Genomic DNA, 23,193 nt, shown 5'->3' with positions numbered 1-23,193 from the left:
ACAAGTGAGGCAATTATTAATTTCCCAAACAAAGGAGTTATGTGCTGAGTTTACTCTGGTAATTTTTCTTTCTTGTAGGCTCATCCTGCACCCCATACATCTCCCGCACTTATAAAAACCTTTTAGATTCATATAGGATCCTAGATTGGTAATTGTGGGTCCTTTTTCTTTTTCTTTTACTGACGGGGCTATTTTAAGTTTTAAATTTGGGGCTTTTGTATATATTATTTTTGGTATATTTGGTAGTAACGGGCCTATCACTCTATCACTCGCTACATGATGCCAATGTTTAAATATGATATTTTTTATCTTTTTGTAATCACTACTAAAGGGTAGGATTATTTTAATGTCACTCTTGGGGTCCTCAGTTGTCTCAGTTGTTGTTTTTTCTTTGAAAAAGGACTTCCTATCCAATTTTCTCACCTTGTTTAAGGAATCGTCCAGAACCATTACTGGATATTTCTTATCCAGGAATTGCGATTTCATTCTAACTGCCTCTTCCTCGAATTTTTCAGATTCAGTACAATTTCTCTTAATTCTCCGGAATTGGCCTAATGGAACATTTAGTAGCCACCTGGGTAGGTGGCAACTATCAAAAAGAATGAAACCATTCTTCGCAGTTGGTTTTTGGTATGTACTGCAAGAATAATGATCACCTGTCTTTTTTATTAAGAGATCCAAAAATTCAGTTTCTTCCCTAATATTAGACGTGAAAATTAAATTTCGATCATTGTTGTTGATCTCTTCCAAGAACCTCATTAATTCTGTCTTACCCTTCCCCCAAATAAATATCACATCATCGATGTAACGCCGCCATAGGACCAGATCCGCCCCAAGTCTGGGCACGATGGTACTAAATTCCCATTCTGCCAAAAATAAATTGGCGTAACTTGGGGCAAATCTGGTCCCCATGGCGGTGCCACATCTCTGCAAATAATATTCCCCCTCGAAATAGAAATAATTGTGTTGTAGGATATATTGGATGCCTTCCAGTATCAATTTTATTTGGGCGTCCTCAAATGTGCCATCCCTTATCAGTTGTTTTTCGACTGCCTCCAATCCCTGTTGATGGTCTATAATTGTATACAGGGATTGGACATCTAGAGTTCACATAATCCAGTCCTGTTCAATTGTTAATTCCTCCAAAATCTGTATAATCTGTGTGGTATCTTTCAAATAGGTTTTAGTATTTTTCACCACAGGTTGGAGCTGGAGATCTATGTATCTAGACAGGTTGGAAGTGACGGATCCTATTCCGGACACTATAGGGCATCCCGGAGGGTTCGTCAAACTCTTATGTACTTTGGGCAAGCAGTAGAAGGTCGGTAACCTTCTCTCCGTGTCCAAAATAAACTCCAGTTCTTGTTTAAGGAGTATTCCCTGTTCCAATCCTCTCTTGCATAGATCCTCCAGACCCTGAACAAAATCCTGTATTGGGTCACTCTTAAGTTTTGTATATGTAGCCTGATCTGCTAATAGTCGTAGACACTCCTTATTATATTGATCAGTATCTAGGATTACCGTGGCTCCGCCTTTATCAGCGGGACGTACGGTAACCCCATTATCTTTCTGGAGTGACTTGATGGCCTGTATCTCCCGTTTCGTCAGATTATTTTTAACAGGTGGTCTGACCTTCATCTTCCTTATATCATCCTCAACACATTTTTGAAAGGTAGCTATCTCCTTACCTATCTCATTTCGTGGGAACATTTTAGATCTCCTTTTCAGGGAGGTATGTTTGAAGGGATCAACTCCTTTACAACCAGTTGGATTCCTAGCTATAGGATTTTTTATATGGTATTTTTTAAGACAGAGGTTCCTGATGAATTTTTGGATCCCTATAAAGGTTGAGAATTTATCTGTGGTATTGGACGGGGCAAACTTCAACCCCTTATTTAGTAAATTAATTTGTGCATCTGTGAGAATTTTTGAACTTAAATTAATTATGGATCCCATCTCTGGGTTTGTGAGTGTTTTTGGTGTCGTGACTCCCTTCCTCTTACTTCTCCTGGTTTTCCTTTTTCTGAGTGCCAGTGTTGTTGGTGATTTGTGTTGTTGTTGTAGTGATGGTGTTGACTCCGCGTTTGGTGATTTGAGTAGTGATCCTTCCCTATCGATTGTTGATATTTGGTGTTCTTGTGTCTCAAATTGTAAGGTGACCTGTGTCGTGGTGGTGTTTGGTCTCTGTATCTTGTGCGTGTTCTGTGATGTGCCGGGGTAAGGTCTAAAAAATGTTGCCCTGCCAATTCTTCATATCTGTTGCTGACAGGTACATTGTACCTATCTGTTCTCTCTTCTCTGCCTAATTCCATATCCAGCAATCCCTGCTGTAAATTGTCCTCTTCCTCCACAATTTCTATGTGTCTTTCATGTTCTCTACCTTTATAAGTTTCTATATGTTTCTTACTTTTTTTATTAATTATATCTCCCTCTAATTTATCCAAACTCCTACACAGTCTGTCCTGCCATGTATTAAACTCTGCATTTCTGGGGAATTTCTCTATATGTTCCCTTAATTTATTAATCTTTATGTTTAGATCTCCCAGGATCTCTAGTCTCCTTTTAATGATCAATTTCATCATGGCAACTGATTGATTGATCAATAAATCACTCCACTCTCTATTAAATTCATCACTGATGAGGTCCTGGGCTGGGTTCTTATTTATCAATAATCCCTTTGGTATTTTGGTCTCTTCTATATAATAGTTCAGGGAACGTATCTCCCAATGTTGCCGTAGTTGTTTTTGTAACAGACTTTCTAAGCTTCTGAAACTCTCAGTCATTGAATTGTTTTCGGGAGTTTCAACATAATTTGGATCATTAAATTTATAATTCTCAGCTTTCAGCCTTTTGTTATCCATATGATGCCAGATGTCCATAGTATATTTCGGGGAGCTCACCCACAAATACGGGCCAGGGAATTGTAATTGTATATATGTGGGTGGGTGGCTCACACCTAATAACTATAATGGGTGCTACTAGCTCAAAATTGGGCGCCCGATCCCAAGGTAATAAAACTTGAAATAGAAAAAAGAGGGAGCGAGCACTCACAACATCTGTGTCATATGGAGATAATTTTTACTTAAACCAAGTGAGGTTGTGACAATAATATTAAAACATTTTCACAATAAAAATACAATACACTTAAAATTACTATAGTATGGTACCAATTAGATTAACAACACTGTAGTCGGGGTGAACAATTCTGTGGCTGCACTCCGTGACACTTGTGGAATAATGTCATATGTAAATGGGATGGATAAAACGTCTATGGGACACTTTTTGTCAGCTTGTCACCGATGTGAGCAAACACCGTATAAATAGTTCCTGCAGAAAGTTCCACTCCTATCAGGAAAATAGAGGCAAAGTCCCAGACTTTTTCAGTTCCTACCTGGTTCCTTATTGATATATCCCGTTATGTGGCGTCTCCTCGAGGCAAGCGGTGCCGGCCGTCTAAGCGTCCTCCGCCGCAAGTCTCAGGCGGGTGACGTCACAGTATCGCGGGATCCGGCAGGTAGGATTCTGAACAGCAATGTACGCTGAAAGCTGTGTCTGTATAGGCTTTGCTGGAAGTTTATTCGTGCATGGCCATGCAATCCGTAGGGGGAATCCGGTGTAATAGGTGGGCGCTTTTCCTTCTCCTTTACCAGACGCGTTTCGGGGCGTCTACACCCCTTCCTCAGTGGTCAAAGCGCCATCAATCATTCTCCACCTTTTATAGTCTCTATGGTGATCCACAAAAACAGGAACAGGAATCCGGATCATCTTAGAACAAAAACTGCCATTGCGGTTTTAAGTGCAGTTAAGGGTGCGGTATTCGTGCGGTTTTTCAGCAACCATTGCGTTTTTTGTTGCAAATGCCACTCACATATTCTAGTAGACTACCCGACTCAGTATTTAAAATAAAAAATGGTGATTTAAGATACAATATTAAAATTATAATATTTTAATCTACATAAAAATTGTTAAGATAATAAATATACTTGCATACATACTAACCCTTTCTCTTTACACTAATAAGTATCGGCTGATATATCTGGAGACATTAATTCATAAATATATTAAATACAAAAATATAAAATTCATAGGAATATAGAATATACAAAATATATAGGGGGGGATTTGTAAGACAATTTCTGCCAATAAAATAAGTGTAGAAAGTGAGGTTCGCATTCGCCGTTTGCGAACGGAAAATTTTATGTTCGCGACACCTCTAGTCATGTTTGTCAGTACTCCCCCCATCATCATTAAATCTCAGTTGCACTGGATAGTGCCAAAATCCCCCCCCCCCCTTTTCAGGTTATTTGGGAGCCTTTTCTAATGGTTCTCATGGCCTGTGCTGCTTACTCATTTGGATTACAACAAATGACATTTACTATTTTCCTTGAATTACAAATGACTTTTACTCTTTCCTAAGGATTACAAAAGACTCTGTTATCTACAAGAGACTTTGTTGCACTTAAAGTGACAGTTCCGTGCACTTTCAAAGCACTGAAGAAAGAGACTCTAATGTGAATTTATTGCACTATTTACTTGCCTTAATTAAAATGTGTCTTCACTAACCGTTTTACTGTTTCAGCAACGTATAATAATTCTGTACCTATTGTATGCATTATTTTACAGGTGCCACAATATGTTTTGATATGCACTTTATTGTAGTATCTACGCATTTTACCATTTTAGCCATATGGTCAGCACCTTACTTTATTTTTCACAATGGACTGCCTCTAAGAAGACTTAAAGGTAGGCAGACAGTGTCACAGAGCAGCAGGAAATGCTAGCAGAATGCTTGGGTGTATAGGGAGAGGCATTACCAGTAGACAGAGGGAGGCGCTCATGCCGCTCTACAGAGCACTAGTGAGACCTCATTTGGAGTATTGTGCTCAGTACTGGAGACCATATCTCCAGAAGGATATTGATACTTTGGAGAGAGTTCAGAGAACAGCTACTAAACTGGTACATGGATTGCAGGATAAAACTTACCAGGAAAGATTAAAGGACCTTAACATGTATAGCTTGGAAGAAAGACGAGACAGAGGGGATATGATAGAAACTTTTAAATACATAAAGGGAATCAACAAGGTAAAAGAGGAAAGAATATTTAAAAGAAGAAAAACTGCTACAAGAGGACATAGTTTTAAATTAGAGGGGCAAAGGTTTAAAAGTAATATCAGGAAGTATTAGTTTACTGAGAGAGTAGTGGATGCATGGAATAGCCTTCCTGCAGAAGTGGTAGCTGCAAATAAAGTGAAGGGGTTTAAGCATGCATGGGATAGGCATATGGCCATCCTTCATATAAGATAGGGCCTGGGGCTATCCATAGTATTCAGTATATTGGGCAGACTAGATGGGCCAAATGGTTCTTTTCTGCCGACACATTCTATGTTTCTATGTTTCTATGGTACGTTCCAAGCATGTCCTACCCATTATTGCTCATCATGGTCTGCCTCTGAGTACAATTTGAACTAATGGACTTAAAAAAAGTGGTATTATGCTAAGTAAGAAAGTACATGTAGAACTAATGGTTTTAAGCAAAGTAGTTATGTTCCAAGCAAACTTAACACCGTCAAGGGTAACCCGCTGCTACTATAAAGTTTGGAGTTGTAGGAGAAAATGTTCCTCCTCCTGAAATATTAGAGTTTTAAATATGACTAGTCCTCTATGTCCTAAGGCCTAGTGCACTAGGCTTAGGGAAAATATTTTTCTACCTGTGCTAATCATCAAGGTGACAAAGCGTAAAGCATAATTAGACCTTGTTGCCGGAAGGGAATAGAGGATAATGCCCTTCTATCTGTAGACGTTTTCATTGCATAGTGGTGGGTTGATGGAGTAAAGTCACTCCTGCACTTTCTTTGGTGTTCACGGCAAAAATACACAAAGTTAGTCAGTAATGATCCCTTAGTGCACAACTGTTGGTTCTCTGGTTATACCTGAGAGGAAAACTGTTCACGGACACCCTACTCTTACGGGCAGATATACCTTTTGGTAGACGTCATATATGTCAGTATTTTACTTGCAGCACTTTATATTTATTATGGTACCCTGAGAGTATATATATATATATATATATATATATATATATCTTGACCTCAATACAAGCCAAGGGCGGCTTGCCTTTTAAGTAAGGGGGAATGTAATGACCCAGAGTGCCATTACCACTCCTTGTGACACCTTACTACCATTTCCTATGTGCTAATATCTGTCATTTAATGTATTTCATGTCATCTGAGAATGTGCATATATACTCTATGTAACTGTTCTATCTCATGTAATGTGCCTGGTTACCACAAGTTGGCAGCAACATTTGGCAGTGTTAGTAGCAGGGAATGGACTGGATTGTGAATTCTCTCTCTCCCTCTAGGGAGAAGACGTAGAGGAGGAGTTTAGTGTTAGTGAGTCAGTCCAGCTTACCCTTCCGAAGGGAAGGTTGTGTGTTGGCCAGCAGAGCACTGCCTGCTTTGCTGAGCCTACAGGTTCTGCTTGAAAAGGACTACATGGTTGCATGTCCCCTCTTGGACTTGCATTGCCTTCACCCAAGCTGAGCCGAAGCTTGAGGTACTCAAAGCCAGGACAAGAAGTTCCTTGAATTGCCTAAAGTAAGAGACAGACTACTATTGCTAACATAGCAGAGCTGAGGAGGCTACAGCATAGCAGAGTTGAGATTGTTGCAGAGAGAGTATTTGCCTGACATTTGCCTGCTGAAACCTATTGGAAACCAAGATAAAGTCTGGAAACTATATGGATTACGATTTATGCCAAGTAAAAGCAACCGTTCAATGTTTGGCAAGTCTGGACTCAACTTTGTTCTACCCCATCCAAGCTCTTCATTCTCTTTTGCACTGCCTCGGTCAACCACTTCTGGGATCCACCCGTATTTAGGTAGGAGCACCGTGACAAAAGTGCTACATAACAACTCTTGTAATTATTTCTTGGCTGCAAATATGAGCTGAAGGTTTTTCAGGTTCGCCTGCCATTAAAATGAATGGGACCTGCCGCAAACTTTCGGTTCGCGAACATTTGATCGCGTTCGCGAACCGTCCTGGCAGATGTTCGTCCATCACTATCGACCACGTCTGGGATCCACCCGTATTTAGGTAGGAGCATCGTGACAAAAAAGCTACATAACAACTCCAGGGATATTGTGGCCTATTTAACACTACTCTGGCCTTCCTACACTGGGTACCGATATTACCATCTACAAAGGGGACTCCATGTTCCCGTTAGTTAACTGCCACTGGCGTCACATTTACTAGCTCTATAAGAGGGACATATTTTGTAGAAACCTCCCAAGCGGTAAGGGATCCCCCAGGCGCTGGGCCCGGGCCGTGGGCATCACAGGTAGAACTAAGTATAGATGTCCACCTCACTGAGGTGGACAAAGAAACTAAAAAAAGGACAAAACAGGAGATGGTGCTATACAGATGTTTTTCAGATGGCAACAAATAGTGTAATTTAGTGATAGCCAACCGTGCTGAGTGGAGATTTGACCGCTTTAATATATCTGGCTGTACACGAGACAAGTTCCCGCAGCTTCTCATCCTGGTAATCAAACTTCTCCCCAAACAGCAAGGAACTGATGATGTTTCCCACAGCGCAGGACAGGAGCATGCTCAGGTTGAAGGGTTTCCCTGCAGACAACAAGAGAACTTCATAATGAGACCTTCGGTCACCATCAGTCCCTGCTTACTGATCAGATATATTAGAGAAGAGTGTGAATGAATCAAACAGAGGGAAAATATCCAACAAGTGCTTCATAGTCTGTCTATAGTGTGATGCACTGTTTAAGCAGGGTGGCCCCTGCTGTTGGAGGCCTTATAAAAGTTAGATATGCCTTTAGGCTTTTTTGTTCCTCCCTTATTCCATATATGATGTTGGGTCCTCCTCCACTAAACGAGCCTAACTTTCGATGGTTTGGGGCTTTGGACACATACTGTACATCTGGCTCACATTTTCCCAGCTGCAATTTGATGGGCCCCCAGAGGGCATGGTCCTCCTCCTGTGGGTTCCTCAGTGAAACTGTTTGCCCCCGCCTTAGGTTCCTATCATTGTGGGATATTGTTTCCTACAGTAACAGAATTTAACATAAGTGCTATAACATTTTAGTTTACTGTTAACTTTTTTGTGATACCTTGAGAAAGTTTTAAAGGTTCTTTTAAAGGTTTAACTGGCAAAAAAACTGCAATTGAGTTTTGTTCTTTATTTTTTGAGTGATTGTCTTATTTGGGGGCTAATTTTTTTGTGGGATGAGGTGACCTTTTCATTGGTACCATTTTAGGGTACATAAGACTTTTTGATCGCTTGGTATTACACTTTTTGTGAGGCAGGGTGAAAAAGGCTGTTTTGGCATAGTTTTTTTCTATTTTTTTTTTACAGTATTCACCTGAGGGGGCATATAATGTTATATTTTTATAGAGCAGGTTGTCATGGACATGGCGATACCCAATATGTCTATTATTTTAATTTTTGTTAAGTTTTACACAGTAAATGCATTTCTGAACAGAATGAAATCTTGTTTTTGTGTTGCCATTTTCTGAGAGCCATATTTATTTATTTATTTTTCTGGCGATTGTCTTAAATAGAGTCTCATATTTTGTGGGATGAGATGGCTGTTTTATTGGTACTATTTTGGGGTACTTAAGACTTTTTGATTGCTTGGTATTACACCTTTTGTGAGGGAAAAATGGGGCATCTCATGTGATATTTTTATAAGGCAGGTTGTTACTGATGTGATGATACATAATATGTTTATCTTTTTTCTTTTTGTTAAGTTTTACACAGTAAATGCATTTTTTAACAGAATTAAATCTTGTTTGTGCGTTGCCATTTTCTGAGAGCCATATTTATTTATTTTTTTAGGCAATTGTCTTAGGTAGGGTCTAATTTTTTGCGGGATAAGATGAAAGTTTGATTGGTATAATTTTGGGCTAAATACGCCTTTTTTATCGCTTGGTATTGCACTTTTTGTGAGGGAGGGTGACCAAAAATGGCTGTTTTGGCACAGCTTTTTTTTTTTACTGCATTCACCTGACAGGGTGGGTCATGTGATATTTTTATAGATCTGGTTGATACGGACGTGACAATACCTAATATGTATACTTTTCTTTTATTTCCTATTTAAAAAAAAAAAATAATATTACTTAATTATGGGAAAAGAACACTTTTTTTTTTTACTTGAAATTTTTATATTTTTTATGATGCAAAACTTTATTTTAACTTATTTTTTTTACTTTTTCTTTTTTCCACAACTTTTGGGGGTCTGATCCCCTTTACAATGCATTGCTCCTGCACCTACCTTATCAGCGCACCTTAGTACCAAGGCGCTGGTCGGGAAGGGGTTAAATATGCCAATGCCAAATTAGTTTATTTAAATAACTTCTTTAACTATTTAAAAAAAAACTTCTTTTTTTTTCAAAAAAAGAAAAAAAAAACTTTCTGTTGCAATATTCTAGCACCCATAACTTTTTTTTTTTTTTCATTCGTGTTCGAGCTTACATTTTGCAGAGTGAACTGCAGATTTTATTGATAATATCCGGGGAGTTATTCTGATGCCTGATTCGAGTCGGGAAGGAAATTTTTTTTCCCCTTATGTGGGTAAAATTGGCTTCTACCTCAGTTTTTTTGGCCTTCCTCTGGATTTACTCGCAGGCTGAACTGGATGGACAGAGGGCTTTTTTCGGCCCCATAAAGTATGTTACTATGTTATTTTGGGGGGAACATATGAATTTTTTTATCACATTTTATTTAAGGAGGCAAAGTGACCACAGAACAGCATTTTTACCATTTCGATTTTTTATGGCAATATTTCAGACATTTTTAGATCCCTCAATACTAATAATTTTTAGTTTTTATCAATGTACTTTTTATGTACTGAATGGAAATGTTGTTGAGTTTTTTAAATAAAGAAAAACTATTAAAGGGGTTCTCCAGGCTTTTAATATTGATGACCTATCCTCAGGATAGGTCATCAATATCAGATTGGCGGGGGTCCGACACCCGGCACCTCCGCCGATCAGCTGTTTGAAGAGGAGGAGCGCTCCGTGGCAGCGCTGCCTCCTATTCACTGTTGACCTTCTTGCTGTCGCTTCTGCAGCGGTGAGCCGGTGTAATTACAGCTAACCGTCCTATTCATTTTAATGGGACGGATCGCTCCTCTACAAGTGTATGGGCGCAATCCGTCCCCCATTCTGAGCGCCATCCTGGTTTGGGTACACTGAGCTCTCCTGGGTAATTCTCCTTCCATCTGGTTCCTAGGTATTTTTGCCTTTTGGGCAGTTTTCACACTCTGGTCCCTGTTTTTGTGGACAGTATATAGCTTGATATTATGTTTTCTCAGGACTGTTGCGAATAATCCGCATATTTCTGTTTTTGTATATACTGAGGTAACATATGAGACTTATCATCTTCTAATATATGTCAAACAATAAGTCGTTATATTCATAATATGAATGTATAGCCTGTGTCCCACTAGGATAGTGTCTTTTTCTGCTACCTTCTTTTTAATTGACAACGTTTTTTTATATATATGTATTATTGTGATCTTAATAAAATATTTTTGTACTGGTACTTTGTGAGCTCCAATTTTTGTAGGTTTTGTGGATATACAGTTTATATAATGGGACCTGTGTTGTCCACATAACTCCATTCCCGACCTCTCTATTGTCCATATGGTTTGGGGATCATTAGGGTTTTATTACAGGTCAGGCTTTGGTGTTCCTCTTGTATAGGTCAGCTCCCATCCCACCATCAACCTTATTGTTATCAGAACTTTTCCTGCAGTTAGGTTTCCATGTAGTAAATACAGGTGAAGTACATTATTTTGGTGTGGAAATATAGCCTTAAGGTGAAATCCTGAGCTCTGACCTCACTTGAGACTGGAGAAGCTGCAACATGGAACATCTCCTGGGATATTACTGGATGGTGTACTGCTTTTTTACATTATTGTTGGCATTAGGTTGGTTCTAAGAGCTTTCACCAGTAATACAACACTCTTCTGAAGTTGAAGAAAGTTAACCTCATCCACAGATTTATATTATCGATAACATTTCCTGCTCTTAGTTGATTTCCTTTCTATGGGGGTAGTTACTTTTATTCATGGGTGTTATTTGTGCTGTGACACAGGTTTTAATGTAAGTGAGGTAGTTACATTCAATGACAGTCACCAACAGAAAGTATTTCAAAGAAGAAAATGAAGAGAAATCAGTTTGTCAGCACCAAAAAAGATCACACAGATAAACCAGCATGTTCTCCAAGGAACCTGAAAACTATGAGGAGCTCACCCACCTCCAGTTTCTGATACAGCCTGCAGGAGATACTTGGTTTCTACCAATACTCTCATCTCCAAGGTCCTCTTCCCCGCTCCCCATTTCCTAAGATATGCCATAGCGAATCGGCGAAGGGAGCGCCATCGCGGTCCATTAATATCTGGAGAGAAAGAAACATGAAGATATTAACACCTGGATACATTAGGATAATTTTGTTCTAGCACCACTGCACCTCACATTTCTCCCATGGTGACTAGAGGATTGTTCCTCCCACAACTGAGGTTCACAAGTCTCTTCTTCCAGTGTGGTTTTACTTCTGTGATCTGCCTTGTGAGCATTTACTCACAATCTTTACGCAATAGTACAAATTAACTGACCACTTGGTTGCTGTGTACTTCAATGGTTGCACCAGTGGAGTCAACTGGACACATTTTGCGGTTATACTTTTTTGCGGTGTGTATTGGTATCTTTTATTTTGCAGGCACTGTGCCTTTAGAAAGTTACTGTATTACACTGTTCTGCACTATTCACTGGTAGGCACAGTGAGCTAATGAGGTCATGTATGCAGACACATGAGTGTGGCACCACAAGGGCTCTACACTAATGTGGAACAGACTAAATAACGATGAGCTTTGAGGAGCTTATAGGAGAAAGCATGTGTAGAAAGTGTGCAGAGAAAATCTGCAGGTATGAGAAAAGTAGAGCAGAGATCCAGACGAGATCTGTGAAGAAGAGCTGGGCTCTGCTGGTGTTTGTCACTGAAAAGGCAATAGATTTGACAATTCTGCTGAGCAGTTTCTGATCACTCCCAGAGCAATAAATATGAACTGGACTGGTGTGATTCTTGGGTCTATCTAAGAAAGTACTCTAACCATAAACCAAAGTGCTCAACCAAATTAGTCTTAAATTGAAGGGAAGATGAAAAAGGATGATTAGATCACAGTGAGGTAACCCAGTGGTCACTACAAAGGGGTTAACTTTGTGCTTTTATATGTCTTCACCCTGTAGGCTGCAGGTAAAGTTTACACCAGCCATGGAAATAGTATTTAGGAGTGGTTTCTCCACCCATCCCTTCGAGAAGGGCTGTTGCTCTGAGCAGCCAACATAGGGTACAGTGGAGACAGCACCTTATACGAGCCTCTGTGGAAGAAAAAAAATATTCAAGTTGGTTTAGCAACCATTACAAGGGAGATTTCAGGGTATACAAAACTGTGAAGATAATGCATTTGTAAGGCTTCTTGGCTTTCAAGGCATTTTGTGTGGGTGAGAAGCCTTTTTGTTCCCAGAAAAACATTTGAGGCAGATTGTATGTCCGCTAAAGAACTTCACTGCACAGCTGGGCATTGTAATGCCACTTATTGAAAGAGAGATAAAGAGATAAAATTGCACCCCTTGGCTTGATTAGAGGAAGCGAATACAGATTTGTTGGAAAAGTGATTCAGATGGGACACCTGGCCTGTCTACCTTATATTTTCAGCCATCTCAAATCTGACAATGCATACCACAGCAGAAACCAAGCTGGTAGAGCTCAGAAACAGTATTGTGTGGAGGAACACATCTGGAGAAAGGAACAAAAACATTTCTGCTGCACTGAAAGATCCCAAGAGCATAACAATAACTTCCTAGATCTGGCTGCCCCACTAAACTAAATAATGGGGGAACAGGGCCTTGCCAAGAGACTTGACTAGAAACCCAATGGTCAACCTGGCTGAGATCCAAAGATCCTATGTGCAGATGAAGAAGAATATTCCAGAAGGTCAACGATCACTGCACCTTTCACCAATCTGCGAATTATGGCAAGGTGTCCGGAAAGAATAATCTCTTCAGTAAAAGACACACATTAAAGGCACCTGGAGTTTGTAAAAAAGGACCCAAAGGACTCGTATACTGTAAGAAAGAAGATCCTCTGCTCTGATGAAACCAAGATTGAACTTTTTGGCCTTAATTCTAAGTGTCATGTCTGGAGGAAACCAGGCGCCACTCATCACCTGCCCAAAACCATCCCTACAGTGAAGCATGGTGGTGGCTGCATTATGCTGTGGGGGACAGGGAGACTGTAAATAAATTAGCAGCCACCTGTGTACCCATCAAGTCTGCACTATGATCACTGTATCCCATGCTGGATAAAAAGATGATCTCTTTTCTCATGTCATTGCTGGAGTTCATCCTATTTAGTGTTGATCACGAATATTCGAATTTCAAATTTTTTCGCGAATATAGGTAATTCGAAAATTTGCGAATATTTAGAATATAGTGATATATATTCGTAATTTTGAATATTCGAGATTTTTTTATTGCAAATTTTTGTAATGCAAATTTTTATTGCAAATTTTTCAATTGCCGAGTAAAAACATGATTCCTCCCTGCTTCTTGCTTGTGGGACAATGACTCAATGGGAAAAATGATGAATATTCTAAAAAATTCTAAAATATATAGCACTATATCGAATATATTTGTTTTTTTGAATATTCGTAATATTCTAAAACAAGAATATATAGCAATATAGCGAATATTCGAAAAAAACGAATGCAGAGCAATTTAGCTAATATAGTGCTATAATCTTCTTTGTCTAATAGTTGTAATTTTTTTCTCATCTGAAGTTCAGATTGGAAAAAAAATTCAACTATTGAAAAAAAGATTATAGCACTATATTAGCTAAATTGCTCTACATTCGTTTTTTTCTAATATTGGCTGTATTGCTATATATTCTTGTTTTAGAATATTACGAATATTCAAAAAAACGAATATATTCGATATAGTGCTATGACTCATTGGCCCACAAGCAAGAAGCAGGGAGGAATCATGTTTTTGCTCGGCAATTGAAAAATTTGGGATAAAAATTTGCATTTCGAAAATTCACCTTACGAAAATTCGCATACTACGCGATCATTACCTTGTCGATTTTTCGAGTAAAAAAATCTTAGAATATAACGAATATTCAAATTTGCAAATATTCGCCGAATATTCTACAAAATATTCGCAAAATATAGTGAATTCGAATATGACTACTGCCGCTCATCACTAATCCTGTTCAAAAATTACTTTAGCTTTGACTGCGATTTTTGCTTGCAGCTGCTGGGGACTTTGATGGGGTCCTATATAGCTCCAGTTTTTGAAAATATTTTTATGGAGTCTTTCGGAACTTGATTTTGTTTTTGTCAAGAAGGCACGGACGCATCGTGCACGTGGCTTCGCTAAATGGATGATATGTTAATGCTCTGGAAAGGAGATGAAACATCATTGCTACAATTTGTTACAAGGTTGAACAGCTGTCATGATAATATCGAGCTAACTTAGAGTATAATCAACATATGATACTTTTTTTTTTGCGGCAAATTGACAGTGGTTTTGAGATCACATTGTTTGTTAAGCCTACAGATCGTAATAATCATTACATTCTACTCGTCATGCACCTCTTTTTTTTTTAAAGCATTCCTAGAAGCCAGTTCACACAAGTGATAAGGATATCTAGTTCAGATAAGGAGTATGATAAGAATATGTTGCTGACTGTAAAGAAGTTCACACAATAGAAGAAAATAAATTAGAGGTGCAAAAATAAAAGAAATTAGAGGTACACAAATAAGAACAGAAAAACTAAACAATTTGTGTATGTATCCAAATATAATTGTCATTCTGACCTTTTAAAAAAAGCTGTTTTGAAATACTGGAGTGTACTCAGACATGGCATCAATTTGCTGGCAGAGCAGTCGCTGCTGTACTACTAAGAGGATTATGCTGCCTTTAGGGAGCTGATAGTGTGTACTCATACTGATGGAAGATACCTAGTATGCATTATTTCTCCAAAAAGCCACCTTTGCCTTGTATTGTCATGTGGGGGAGAATGTGGGTCACTACTTGCAATTGTCACTGTCCGGCAGGGTGCACACCACCATGAAAACCTGGAGGAACTGTTATGGGTAGGGACAGTACATGTCTTCCATGACCCACTGTGTCAATATTTTGGTGACCACATTATTTTGTTATTTTGTTTGTACATGCTTGCCTGAAGGTGTGGCAACTCTAGGTTTGAATGTGCCTTGATTTTGATTTAATGGTAGCATTTAAGTGCACCTGTGTGCCCTGTGTTACTTTAACTGGTGATAGGTGGTTCTCACAGCCTCCTCCCTCCTCCCATCGTACGTGTGATTTCACGCTGGAGGGTACTGGGAGTTCTTTGGCTATGAGTCTTATTTTAATATCAACGTGAGAATCACGTCTGGTAAGGCAGGTACCAGACGTTCGGCGCAGAGGGAAGACCGGATGCCCTAACACAAGTGAGAGAGAAGAGTGGTGACCCCTAACTCACCTAGCACTGGCACCTGGCTACCCTAACGTCCCTAGATGGGTTGCTCACATGTACGCCGATTTCGTGCCTCGTCCCTGGCTTACCCTGAAAGCCCCAGGTAGTGAATAGGGCGGTGGGAGCACTAGTCCTCACTACTGACACCTAGGGTAACAACGGAGTGGACAAACAATACAAACACCACATATAATCCCCGATGGTAGACGACAAACATAGGAAACAAACTGGAGAGAACCGGAGATCCAATCGTCAGACTAGATAACCTGACTAGATAACCTGAAAGGAAGTTCTATATCTGGCAACAAGGAAAGTAGGAAGAGAGACTAAATAGTGACTGGTAGTGGCAGACCAAGAGCAGCTGAAAGGAAAACTACAGATACCTAGATAGGACAAAAAGGATAGTAAACCAAAACAGGAAAACCTGGACCGGAATCTATTCCCACAATTAGGTCATAGAGTGATCCCTTGAAATCGGGCAAAAAGCCACCTGCTGTAACTTTCTGACCCCAGGCACCACAGGGCCACGATAGGTTGTGACTAGTGATGATCGAACACCAAAGTATTCGGACCGAACACATTGCTATATTCGTGTGCTCGGCAGAGCACCCTAGTATAATAGAAGTCAATGGGAGACAACCAGGCACCCCCTGCTCAGAAGAGAAGAGGGTGTCTGGTTCATTAAAAAAAAAGGTTAGAAATTGATGGAAAACCTATCAAAATGGTTTGGAAACAGCATTAAGAGGATAGCTGGATGCATCTTAGACTCCTATTTCTATATAGTTTTGTAATGTAAAAACTCATTTGTATAAACATGGGCTTATGGGAAAGACATGCAAATGAGCAGAATCTGCCTTGTTTTTCAGCTGTCATAAGACTATGAAAACCAATAGATGGCGCTATTAAGTTATGAACTGCGCCCTCTATTGGTTTCATAGTCTTATGACAAGTCTAATATTCTTGTCCGAAGACTATGAAATAGAGTTAAGCGAACACCTGGATGTTCGGGTTCGAGAAGTTCGGCCGAACTTCCCGGAAATGTTCTGGTTCGGGATCCGAACCCGAACCGAACTTCGTCCCGAACCCGAACCCCATTGAAGTCAATGGGGATCCGAACTTTTGGGCACTAAAAAGGCTGTAAAACAGCCCAGGAAAGAGCTAGAGGGCTGCAAAAGGCAGCAACATGTAGGTAAATCCCCTGCAAACAAATGTGGATAGGGAAATGAATTAAAATAAAAATAAAAAAAATAAAAATGACCCAATATCAATTGGACAGAGGTCCCATAGCAGAGAATCTGGCTTCACGTCAGCAGAGAATCAGTCTCTTCATGCCATAGCAAAGAATCTGGCTTCATGTCAGCAGAGAATCAGTCTCTTCATGCCATAGCAGAGAATCTGGCTTCATGTCACCCACCACTGGAAGAGGCCACTGTCACATATTTAGGCCCCGGCACCCAGACAGAGGAGAGCGGTACCGTAACAGAGAATCTGGCCTTATGTCAGCGCAGAATCAGTCTTCATGTCATAGCAGAGAATCAGGCTTCACGTCACCCACCACTGGAACAGGCCACTGTCACATATTTAGGCCCAGGCACCCAGGCAGAGGAGAGAGGTCCCGTAACAGAGAATCTGGCTTCATGTCAGCACAGAATCAGTCTTCATGTCATAGCAGAGAATCAGGCTTCACGTCACCCACCACTGGAACAGGCCACTGTCACATATTTAGGCCCAGGCACCCAGGCAGAGGAGAGAGGTCCCGTAACAGAGAATCTGGCCTTATGTCAGCGCAGAATCTGTCTTCATGTCATAGCGGAGAATCAGGCTTCACGTCACCCACCACTGGAACAGGCCACTGTCACACATTTAGGCCCAGGCACCCAGGCAGAGGAGAGAGGTCCCGTAACAGAGAATCTGGCCTTATGTCAGCACAGAATCTGTCTTCATGTCATAGCAGAGAATCAGGCTTCACGTCACCCACCACTGGAACAGGCCACTGTCACACATTTAGGCCCAGGCAGAGAAGAGAGGTCCCGTAACAGAGAATCTGGCCTTATGTCAGCGCAGAATCTGTCTTCATGTCATAGCAGAGAATCAGGCTTCACGTCACCCACCACTGGAACAGGCCACTGTCACACATTTAGGCCCAGGCACCCAGGCAGAGGAGAAAGGTCCCGTAACAGAGAATCTGGCCTTATGTCAGCGCAGAATCTGTCTTCATGTCATAGCAGAGAATCAGGCTTCACGTCACCCACCACTGGAACAGGCCACTGTCACATATTTAGGCCCAGGCACCAAGGCTGAGGAGAGAGGTCCCGTAACAGAGAATCTGGCCTTATGTCAGCGCAGAATCAGTCTGCATGTCATAGCAGAGAATCAGGCTTCACGTCACCCACCACTGGAACAGGCCACTGTCACATATTTAGGCCCAGGCACCCAGGCAGAGGAGAGAGGTCCCGTAACAGAGAATCTGGCCTTATGTCAGCGCAGAATCTGTCTTCATGTCATAGCAGAGAATCAGGCTTCACGTCACCCACCACTGGAACAGGCCACTGTCACACATTTAGGCCCAGGCACCCAAGCAGAGGAGAGAGGTCCGGTAACAGAGAATCTGGCCTTATGTCAGCGCAGAATCTGTCTTCATGTCATAGCAGAGAATCAGGCTTCACGTCACCCACCACTGGAACAGGCCACTGTCACACATTTAGGCCCAGGCACCCAGGCAGAGGAGAGAGGTCCCGTAACAGAGAATCTGGCCTTATGTCAGCGCAGAATCTGTCTTCATGTCATAGCAGAGAATCTGGCTTCACGTCTCCCACCACTGGAAGAGGCCACTGTCACATATTTTGGCCCCGGCACCCAGACAGAGGAGAGCGGTCCCGTAACAGAGAATCTGGCCTTATGTCAGCGCAGAATCAGTCTTCATGTCATAGCAGAGAATCAGGCTTCACGTCACCCACCACTGGAACAGGCCACTGTAACATATTTAGGCCCAGGCACCCAGGCAGAGGAGAGAGGTCCCGTAACAGAGAATCTGGCCTTATGTCAGCACAGAATCTGTCTTCATGTCATAGCAGAGAATCAGGCTTCACGTCACCCACCACTGGAACAGGCCACTGTCACACATTTAGGCCCAGGCACCAAGGCAGAGAAGAGAGGTCCCGTAACAGAGAATCTGGCCTTATGTCAGCGCAGAATCAGTCTTCATGTCATAGCAGAGAATCAGGCTTCACGTCACCCACCAATGGAACAGGCCACTGTCACATATTTAGGCCCAGGCACCCCGGCAGAGGAGAGAGGTCCCGTAACAGAGAATCTGGCCTTATGTCAGCGCAGAATCTGTCTTCATGTCATAGCAGAGAATCAGGCTTCACGTCACCCACCACTGGAACAGGCCACTGTCACACATTTAGGCCCAGGCACCCAGGCAGAGGAGAGAGGTCCCGTAACAGAGAATCTGGCCTTATGTCAGCGCAGAATCTGTCTTCATGTCATAGCAGAGAATCAGGCTTCACGTCACCCACCACTGGAAGAGGCCACTGTCACATATTTAGGCCCAGGCACCCAGACAGAGGAGAACGGTCCCGTAACAGAGAATCTGGCCTTATGTCAGCGCAGAATCAGTCTTCATGTCATAGCAGAGAATCAGGCTTCACGTCACCCACCGCTGGTAGTGGGAGACTCAATTATTAGGGGAACAGATAGGGAAATCTGTCACAAAGACCGTGATCGCCGAACAGTGTGCTGTCTTCCTGGCGCTAGAGTTCGACATATCGCGGATCGGGTTGACAGATTACTGGGAGGGGCTGGAGAAGATCCAGCGGTCATGGTCCATATCGGAACCAATGACAAAGTTAGGGGTAGGTGGAGAGTCCTTAAAAATGATTTCAGGGATTTAGGGCAAAAGCTTAGGGCAAGGACCTCAAAGGTAGTATTTTCCGAAATACTACCGGTACCACGGGCCACACAAGAAAGGCAGCGGGAGATTAGGGAAATTAACAAGTGGCTCAAGAACTGGTGTAGGATGGAGGGGTTTGGGTTCCTGGAGAACTGGGCCGACTTCACTGTCGGCTACAGGCTCTATCGTAGGGACGGGCTGCACCTCAATGGGGAAGGGGCAGCTGTGTTGGGGAAGAAGATGGCTAGAAGGTTGGAGGAGTGTTTAAACTAGGGACTGGGGGGGAGGGTCATTACACTATAGAAGGGGAAGATAGTGCAGATAGAGACCGGGGGCAAGGTAGTGGGACTGGGGGAGAAATGGAAGGAGGGACAAGAACAGTTCAGAAGGAAAGGTGTAGGGTAAAAAATATACATAAACCTCTCATATGTATGTATACTAATGCCAGAAGCCTGACTAATAAAACTGGTGAACTGGAATTAGTTATGTGTGAGGAGGACTATGACATAGTGGGAATAACTGAGACATGGCTGGATGATAGCTATGACAGTGGGAATAACTGAGACATGGCTGGATGATAGCTATGACTGTGCAGTTAATGTACAAGGTTACAGTCTGTTCAGAAAGGATCGTCAAAACCGGAGAGGTGGAGGGGTCTGCCTTTATGTAAAGTCTTGTCTAAAGCCCACACTCCGTGAAGATATAAGTGAGGGACATGAACATGTGGAGTCACTATGGGTAGAGATACATGGAGCTAAAAACAACAATAAATTACTAATAGGAGTCTACTATAAACCACCTAATATACCAGAGTCCACAGAAAATCTACTACTAAACGAGATAGACAAGGCGGCAAATCATAATGAGGTGGTTATTATGGGGGACTTCAACTACCCAGATATAGACTGGGAAACTGAAACTTGTATATCTCATAAAGGAAACAGATTCTTGGCAATAACCAAAGACAATTATCTCTCCCAACTGGTTCAGGACCCGACTAGAGGGACGGCCAAACTGGACTTAATATTAACCAATAGACCTGACAGAACAACAGACGTGCAGGTTGGGGGACACCTGGGAAATAGTGACCATAAAGTAATAACCTTCCAATTATCATTCAAAAGAGCGTTTCTACAGGGAGGAACAAAAATACCAAACTTCAAAAAAGCTAAATTTAGCCAACTAAGAGAGGCCATAGGCCTAACTAACTGGGACAAAGTCCTCAAAAATAAAAATACAGCCAAAAAATGGGATATCTTTAAAAACATCCTAAAATCTCATTGTGAGAGGTACATACCGTATGGGAATAAAAGGTTAAGGAACAAAAAGAAACCAATGTGGATAAATAGAACTGTATAGAAAGCAATAAATGACAAAAAGAAAGCATATAAAACACTAAAACAGGAGGGTAGCACGGAAGCACTGAAAAACTATAAGGAAAAAAACAGAACATGTAAAAAACAAATAAAAGCGGCCAAACTAGAGACCGAGAGATTAATTGCCAAAGAGAGTAAAACTAACCCTAAAATGTTCTTCAATTATATAAATGTTAAAAAGTATAAATCTGAAGTTGTCGGCCCTTTAAAGAGTAATGAGGGGGGAGTCACAGAGAGCGACGAGGAGAAAGCAAAGCTGTTAAATATTTTTTTCTCCAATGTATTCACTGAGGAAAATAAACTGTCAGATGAAATGCTGAATGCTGAAATAAATTCGCCATTAAAAGTGTCCTGTCTGACCCAGGAAGAAGTACAACAACGACTTAAAAATATCAAAATAGACAAATCGCCAGGACCGGATGGCATACACCCCCGTATCCTAAGGGAATTAAGTAATGTCATAGCCAGACCCTTATTTCTGATATTTGCGGACTCTGTACTGACAGGGAATGTCCCACAGGATTGGCGCATGGCAAATGTGGTGCCAATATTCAAAAAGGGTCCAAAAACAGAGCCTGGAAACTATAGGCCGGTAAGTTTAACATCTGTTGTGGGTAAACTGTTTGAAGGTTTTCTGAGAGATGCTATGTTAGAGCATCTTAACGGAAATAAGCAAATAACGCCATATCAGCATGGCTTCGTGAGGGATCGGTCATGTCAAACTAATTTAATCAGTTTCTATGAGGAGGTAAGTTCTAGACTTGACAGCGGCGAATCAATGGATGTCGTGTATCTGGACTTCTCCAAAGCATTTGACACTGTACCTCATAAAAGGTTAGTATATAAAATGAGAATGCTCGGACTCGGAGAAAACGTCTGTAAGTGGGTAAGTAACTGGCTCAATGATAGAAAACAGAGGGTGGTTATTAACGGTACACATTCAGATTGGGTCACTGTCACTAGTGGAGTACCTTAGGGGTCAGTACTGGAGGGGTCACTGTCACTAGTGGAGTACCTTAGGGGTCAGTACTGGAGGGGTCACTGTCACTAGTGGAGTACCTCAGGGGTCAGTATTGGGCCCTATTCTCTTCAATATATTTATTAATGATCTTGTAGAAGGCTTGCATAGTAAAATATCAATTTTCGCAGATGACACTAAACTGTGTAAAGTAATTAACACTGAAGAGGACAGTATACTACTACAGAGGGATCTGGATAGATTGGAGGCTTGGGCAGATAAGTGGCAGATGAGGTTTAACACTGACAAATGTAAAGTTATGCACATGGGAAGGAATAATGCAAGTCACCCGTACATACTAAATGGTAAAACACTCGGTAACACTGACATGGAAAAGGATCTAGGAATTTTAATAAACAGCAAACTAAGCTGCAAAAAACAGTGTCAGGCAGCTGCTGCCAAGGCCAAGAAGATAATGGGTTGCATCAAAAGGGGCATAGATGCCCGTGATGAGAACATATTCCTACTACTTTACAAATCACTGGTCAGACCACACATGGAGTACTGTGTACAGTTCTGGGCTCCTGTAAACAAGGCAGACATAGCAGAGCTGGAGAGGGTCCAGAGGAGGGCAACTAAAGTAATAACTGGAATGGGGCAACTACAGTACCCTGAAAGATTATCAAAATTAGGGTTATTCACGTTAGAAAAAAGACGACTGAGGGGAGATCTAATTACTATGTATAAATATATCAGGGGGCAGTACAGAGATCTATCCCATCATCTATTTATCCCCAGGACTGTGACTGTGACGAGGGGACATCCTCTGCGTTTGGAGGAAAGAAGGTTTGTACACAAACATAGAAAAGGGTTCTTTACGGTAAGAGCAGTGAGACTATGGAACTCTCTGCCTGAGGAGGTGGTGATGGTGAGTACAATAAAGGAATTCAAGAGGGGCTTGGATGTATTTCTGGAGTGTAATAATATTACAGGCTATAGCTACTAGAGAGGGGTCGTTGATCCAGGGAGTTATTCTGATTGCCTGATTGGAGTCGGGAAGGAATTTTTATTCCCCTAAAGTGAGGAAAATTGGCTTCTACCTCACAGGGTTTTTTTTGCCTTCCTCTGGATCAACTTGTAGGATGACAGGCCGAACTGGATGGACAAATGTCTTTTTTCGGCCTTATGTACTATGTTACTATGTTACTATGTTACTATGTTACTGGAAGAGGCCACTGTCACATATTTAGGCCCCGGCACCCAGACAGAGGAGAGCGGTCCCGTAACAGAGAATCTGGCCTTATGTCAGCGCAGAATCTGTCTTCATGTCATAGCAGAGAATCAGGCTTCACGTCACCCACCACTGGAAAAGGCCACTGTCACACATTTAGGCCCAGGCACCC

At 41.5% G+C, this 23,193-nt stretch overlaps 1 protein-coding gene across 1 annotated transcript in view; it reads right to left on the bottom strand.

Annotated features, from left to right (window-relative positions):
* The window catches only part of LOC121002848 (cytochrome P450 2C23-like), a 327,503-nt gene that overhangs the window by 249,087 nt on the left and 55,223 nt on the right, over window positions 1–23,193 (bottom strand). Inside the window, exons 3-4 of the mRNA XM_040434458.1 lie at window positions 11,281–11,421; window positions 7,468–7,628 (exon numbers count right to left, since the gene is read on the bottom strand). Coding sequence (XP_040290392.1) covers window positions 7,468–7,628; window positions 11,281–11,421 — 302 coding nt within the window. The remainder of the gene's footprint in view (window positions 1–7,467; window positions 7,629–11,280; window positions 11,422–23,193) is intronic.

This window comes from Bufo bufo, chromosome 5 (genome assembly GCF_905171765.1).
Source record: "Bufo bufo chromosome 5, aBufBuf1.1, whole genome shotgun sequence".
Lineage (NCBI taxonomy): Eukaryota > Metazoa > Chordata > Amphibia > Anura > Bufonidae > Bufo > Bufo bufo.
This window is presented reverse-complemented; position numbering and strand designations above follow the sequence as displayed.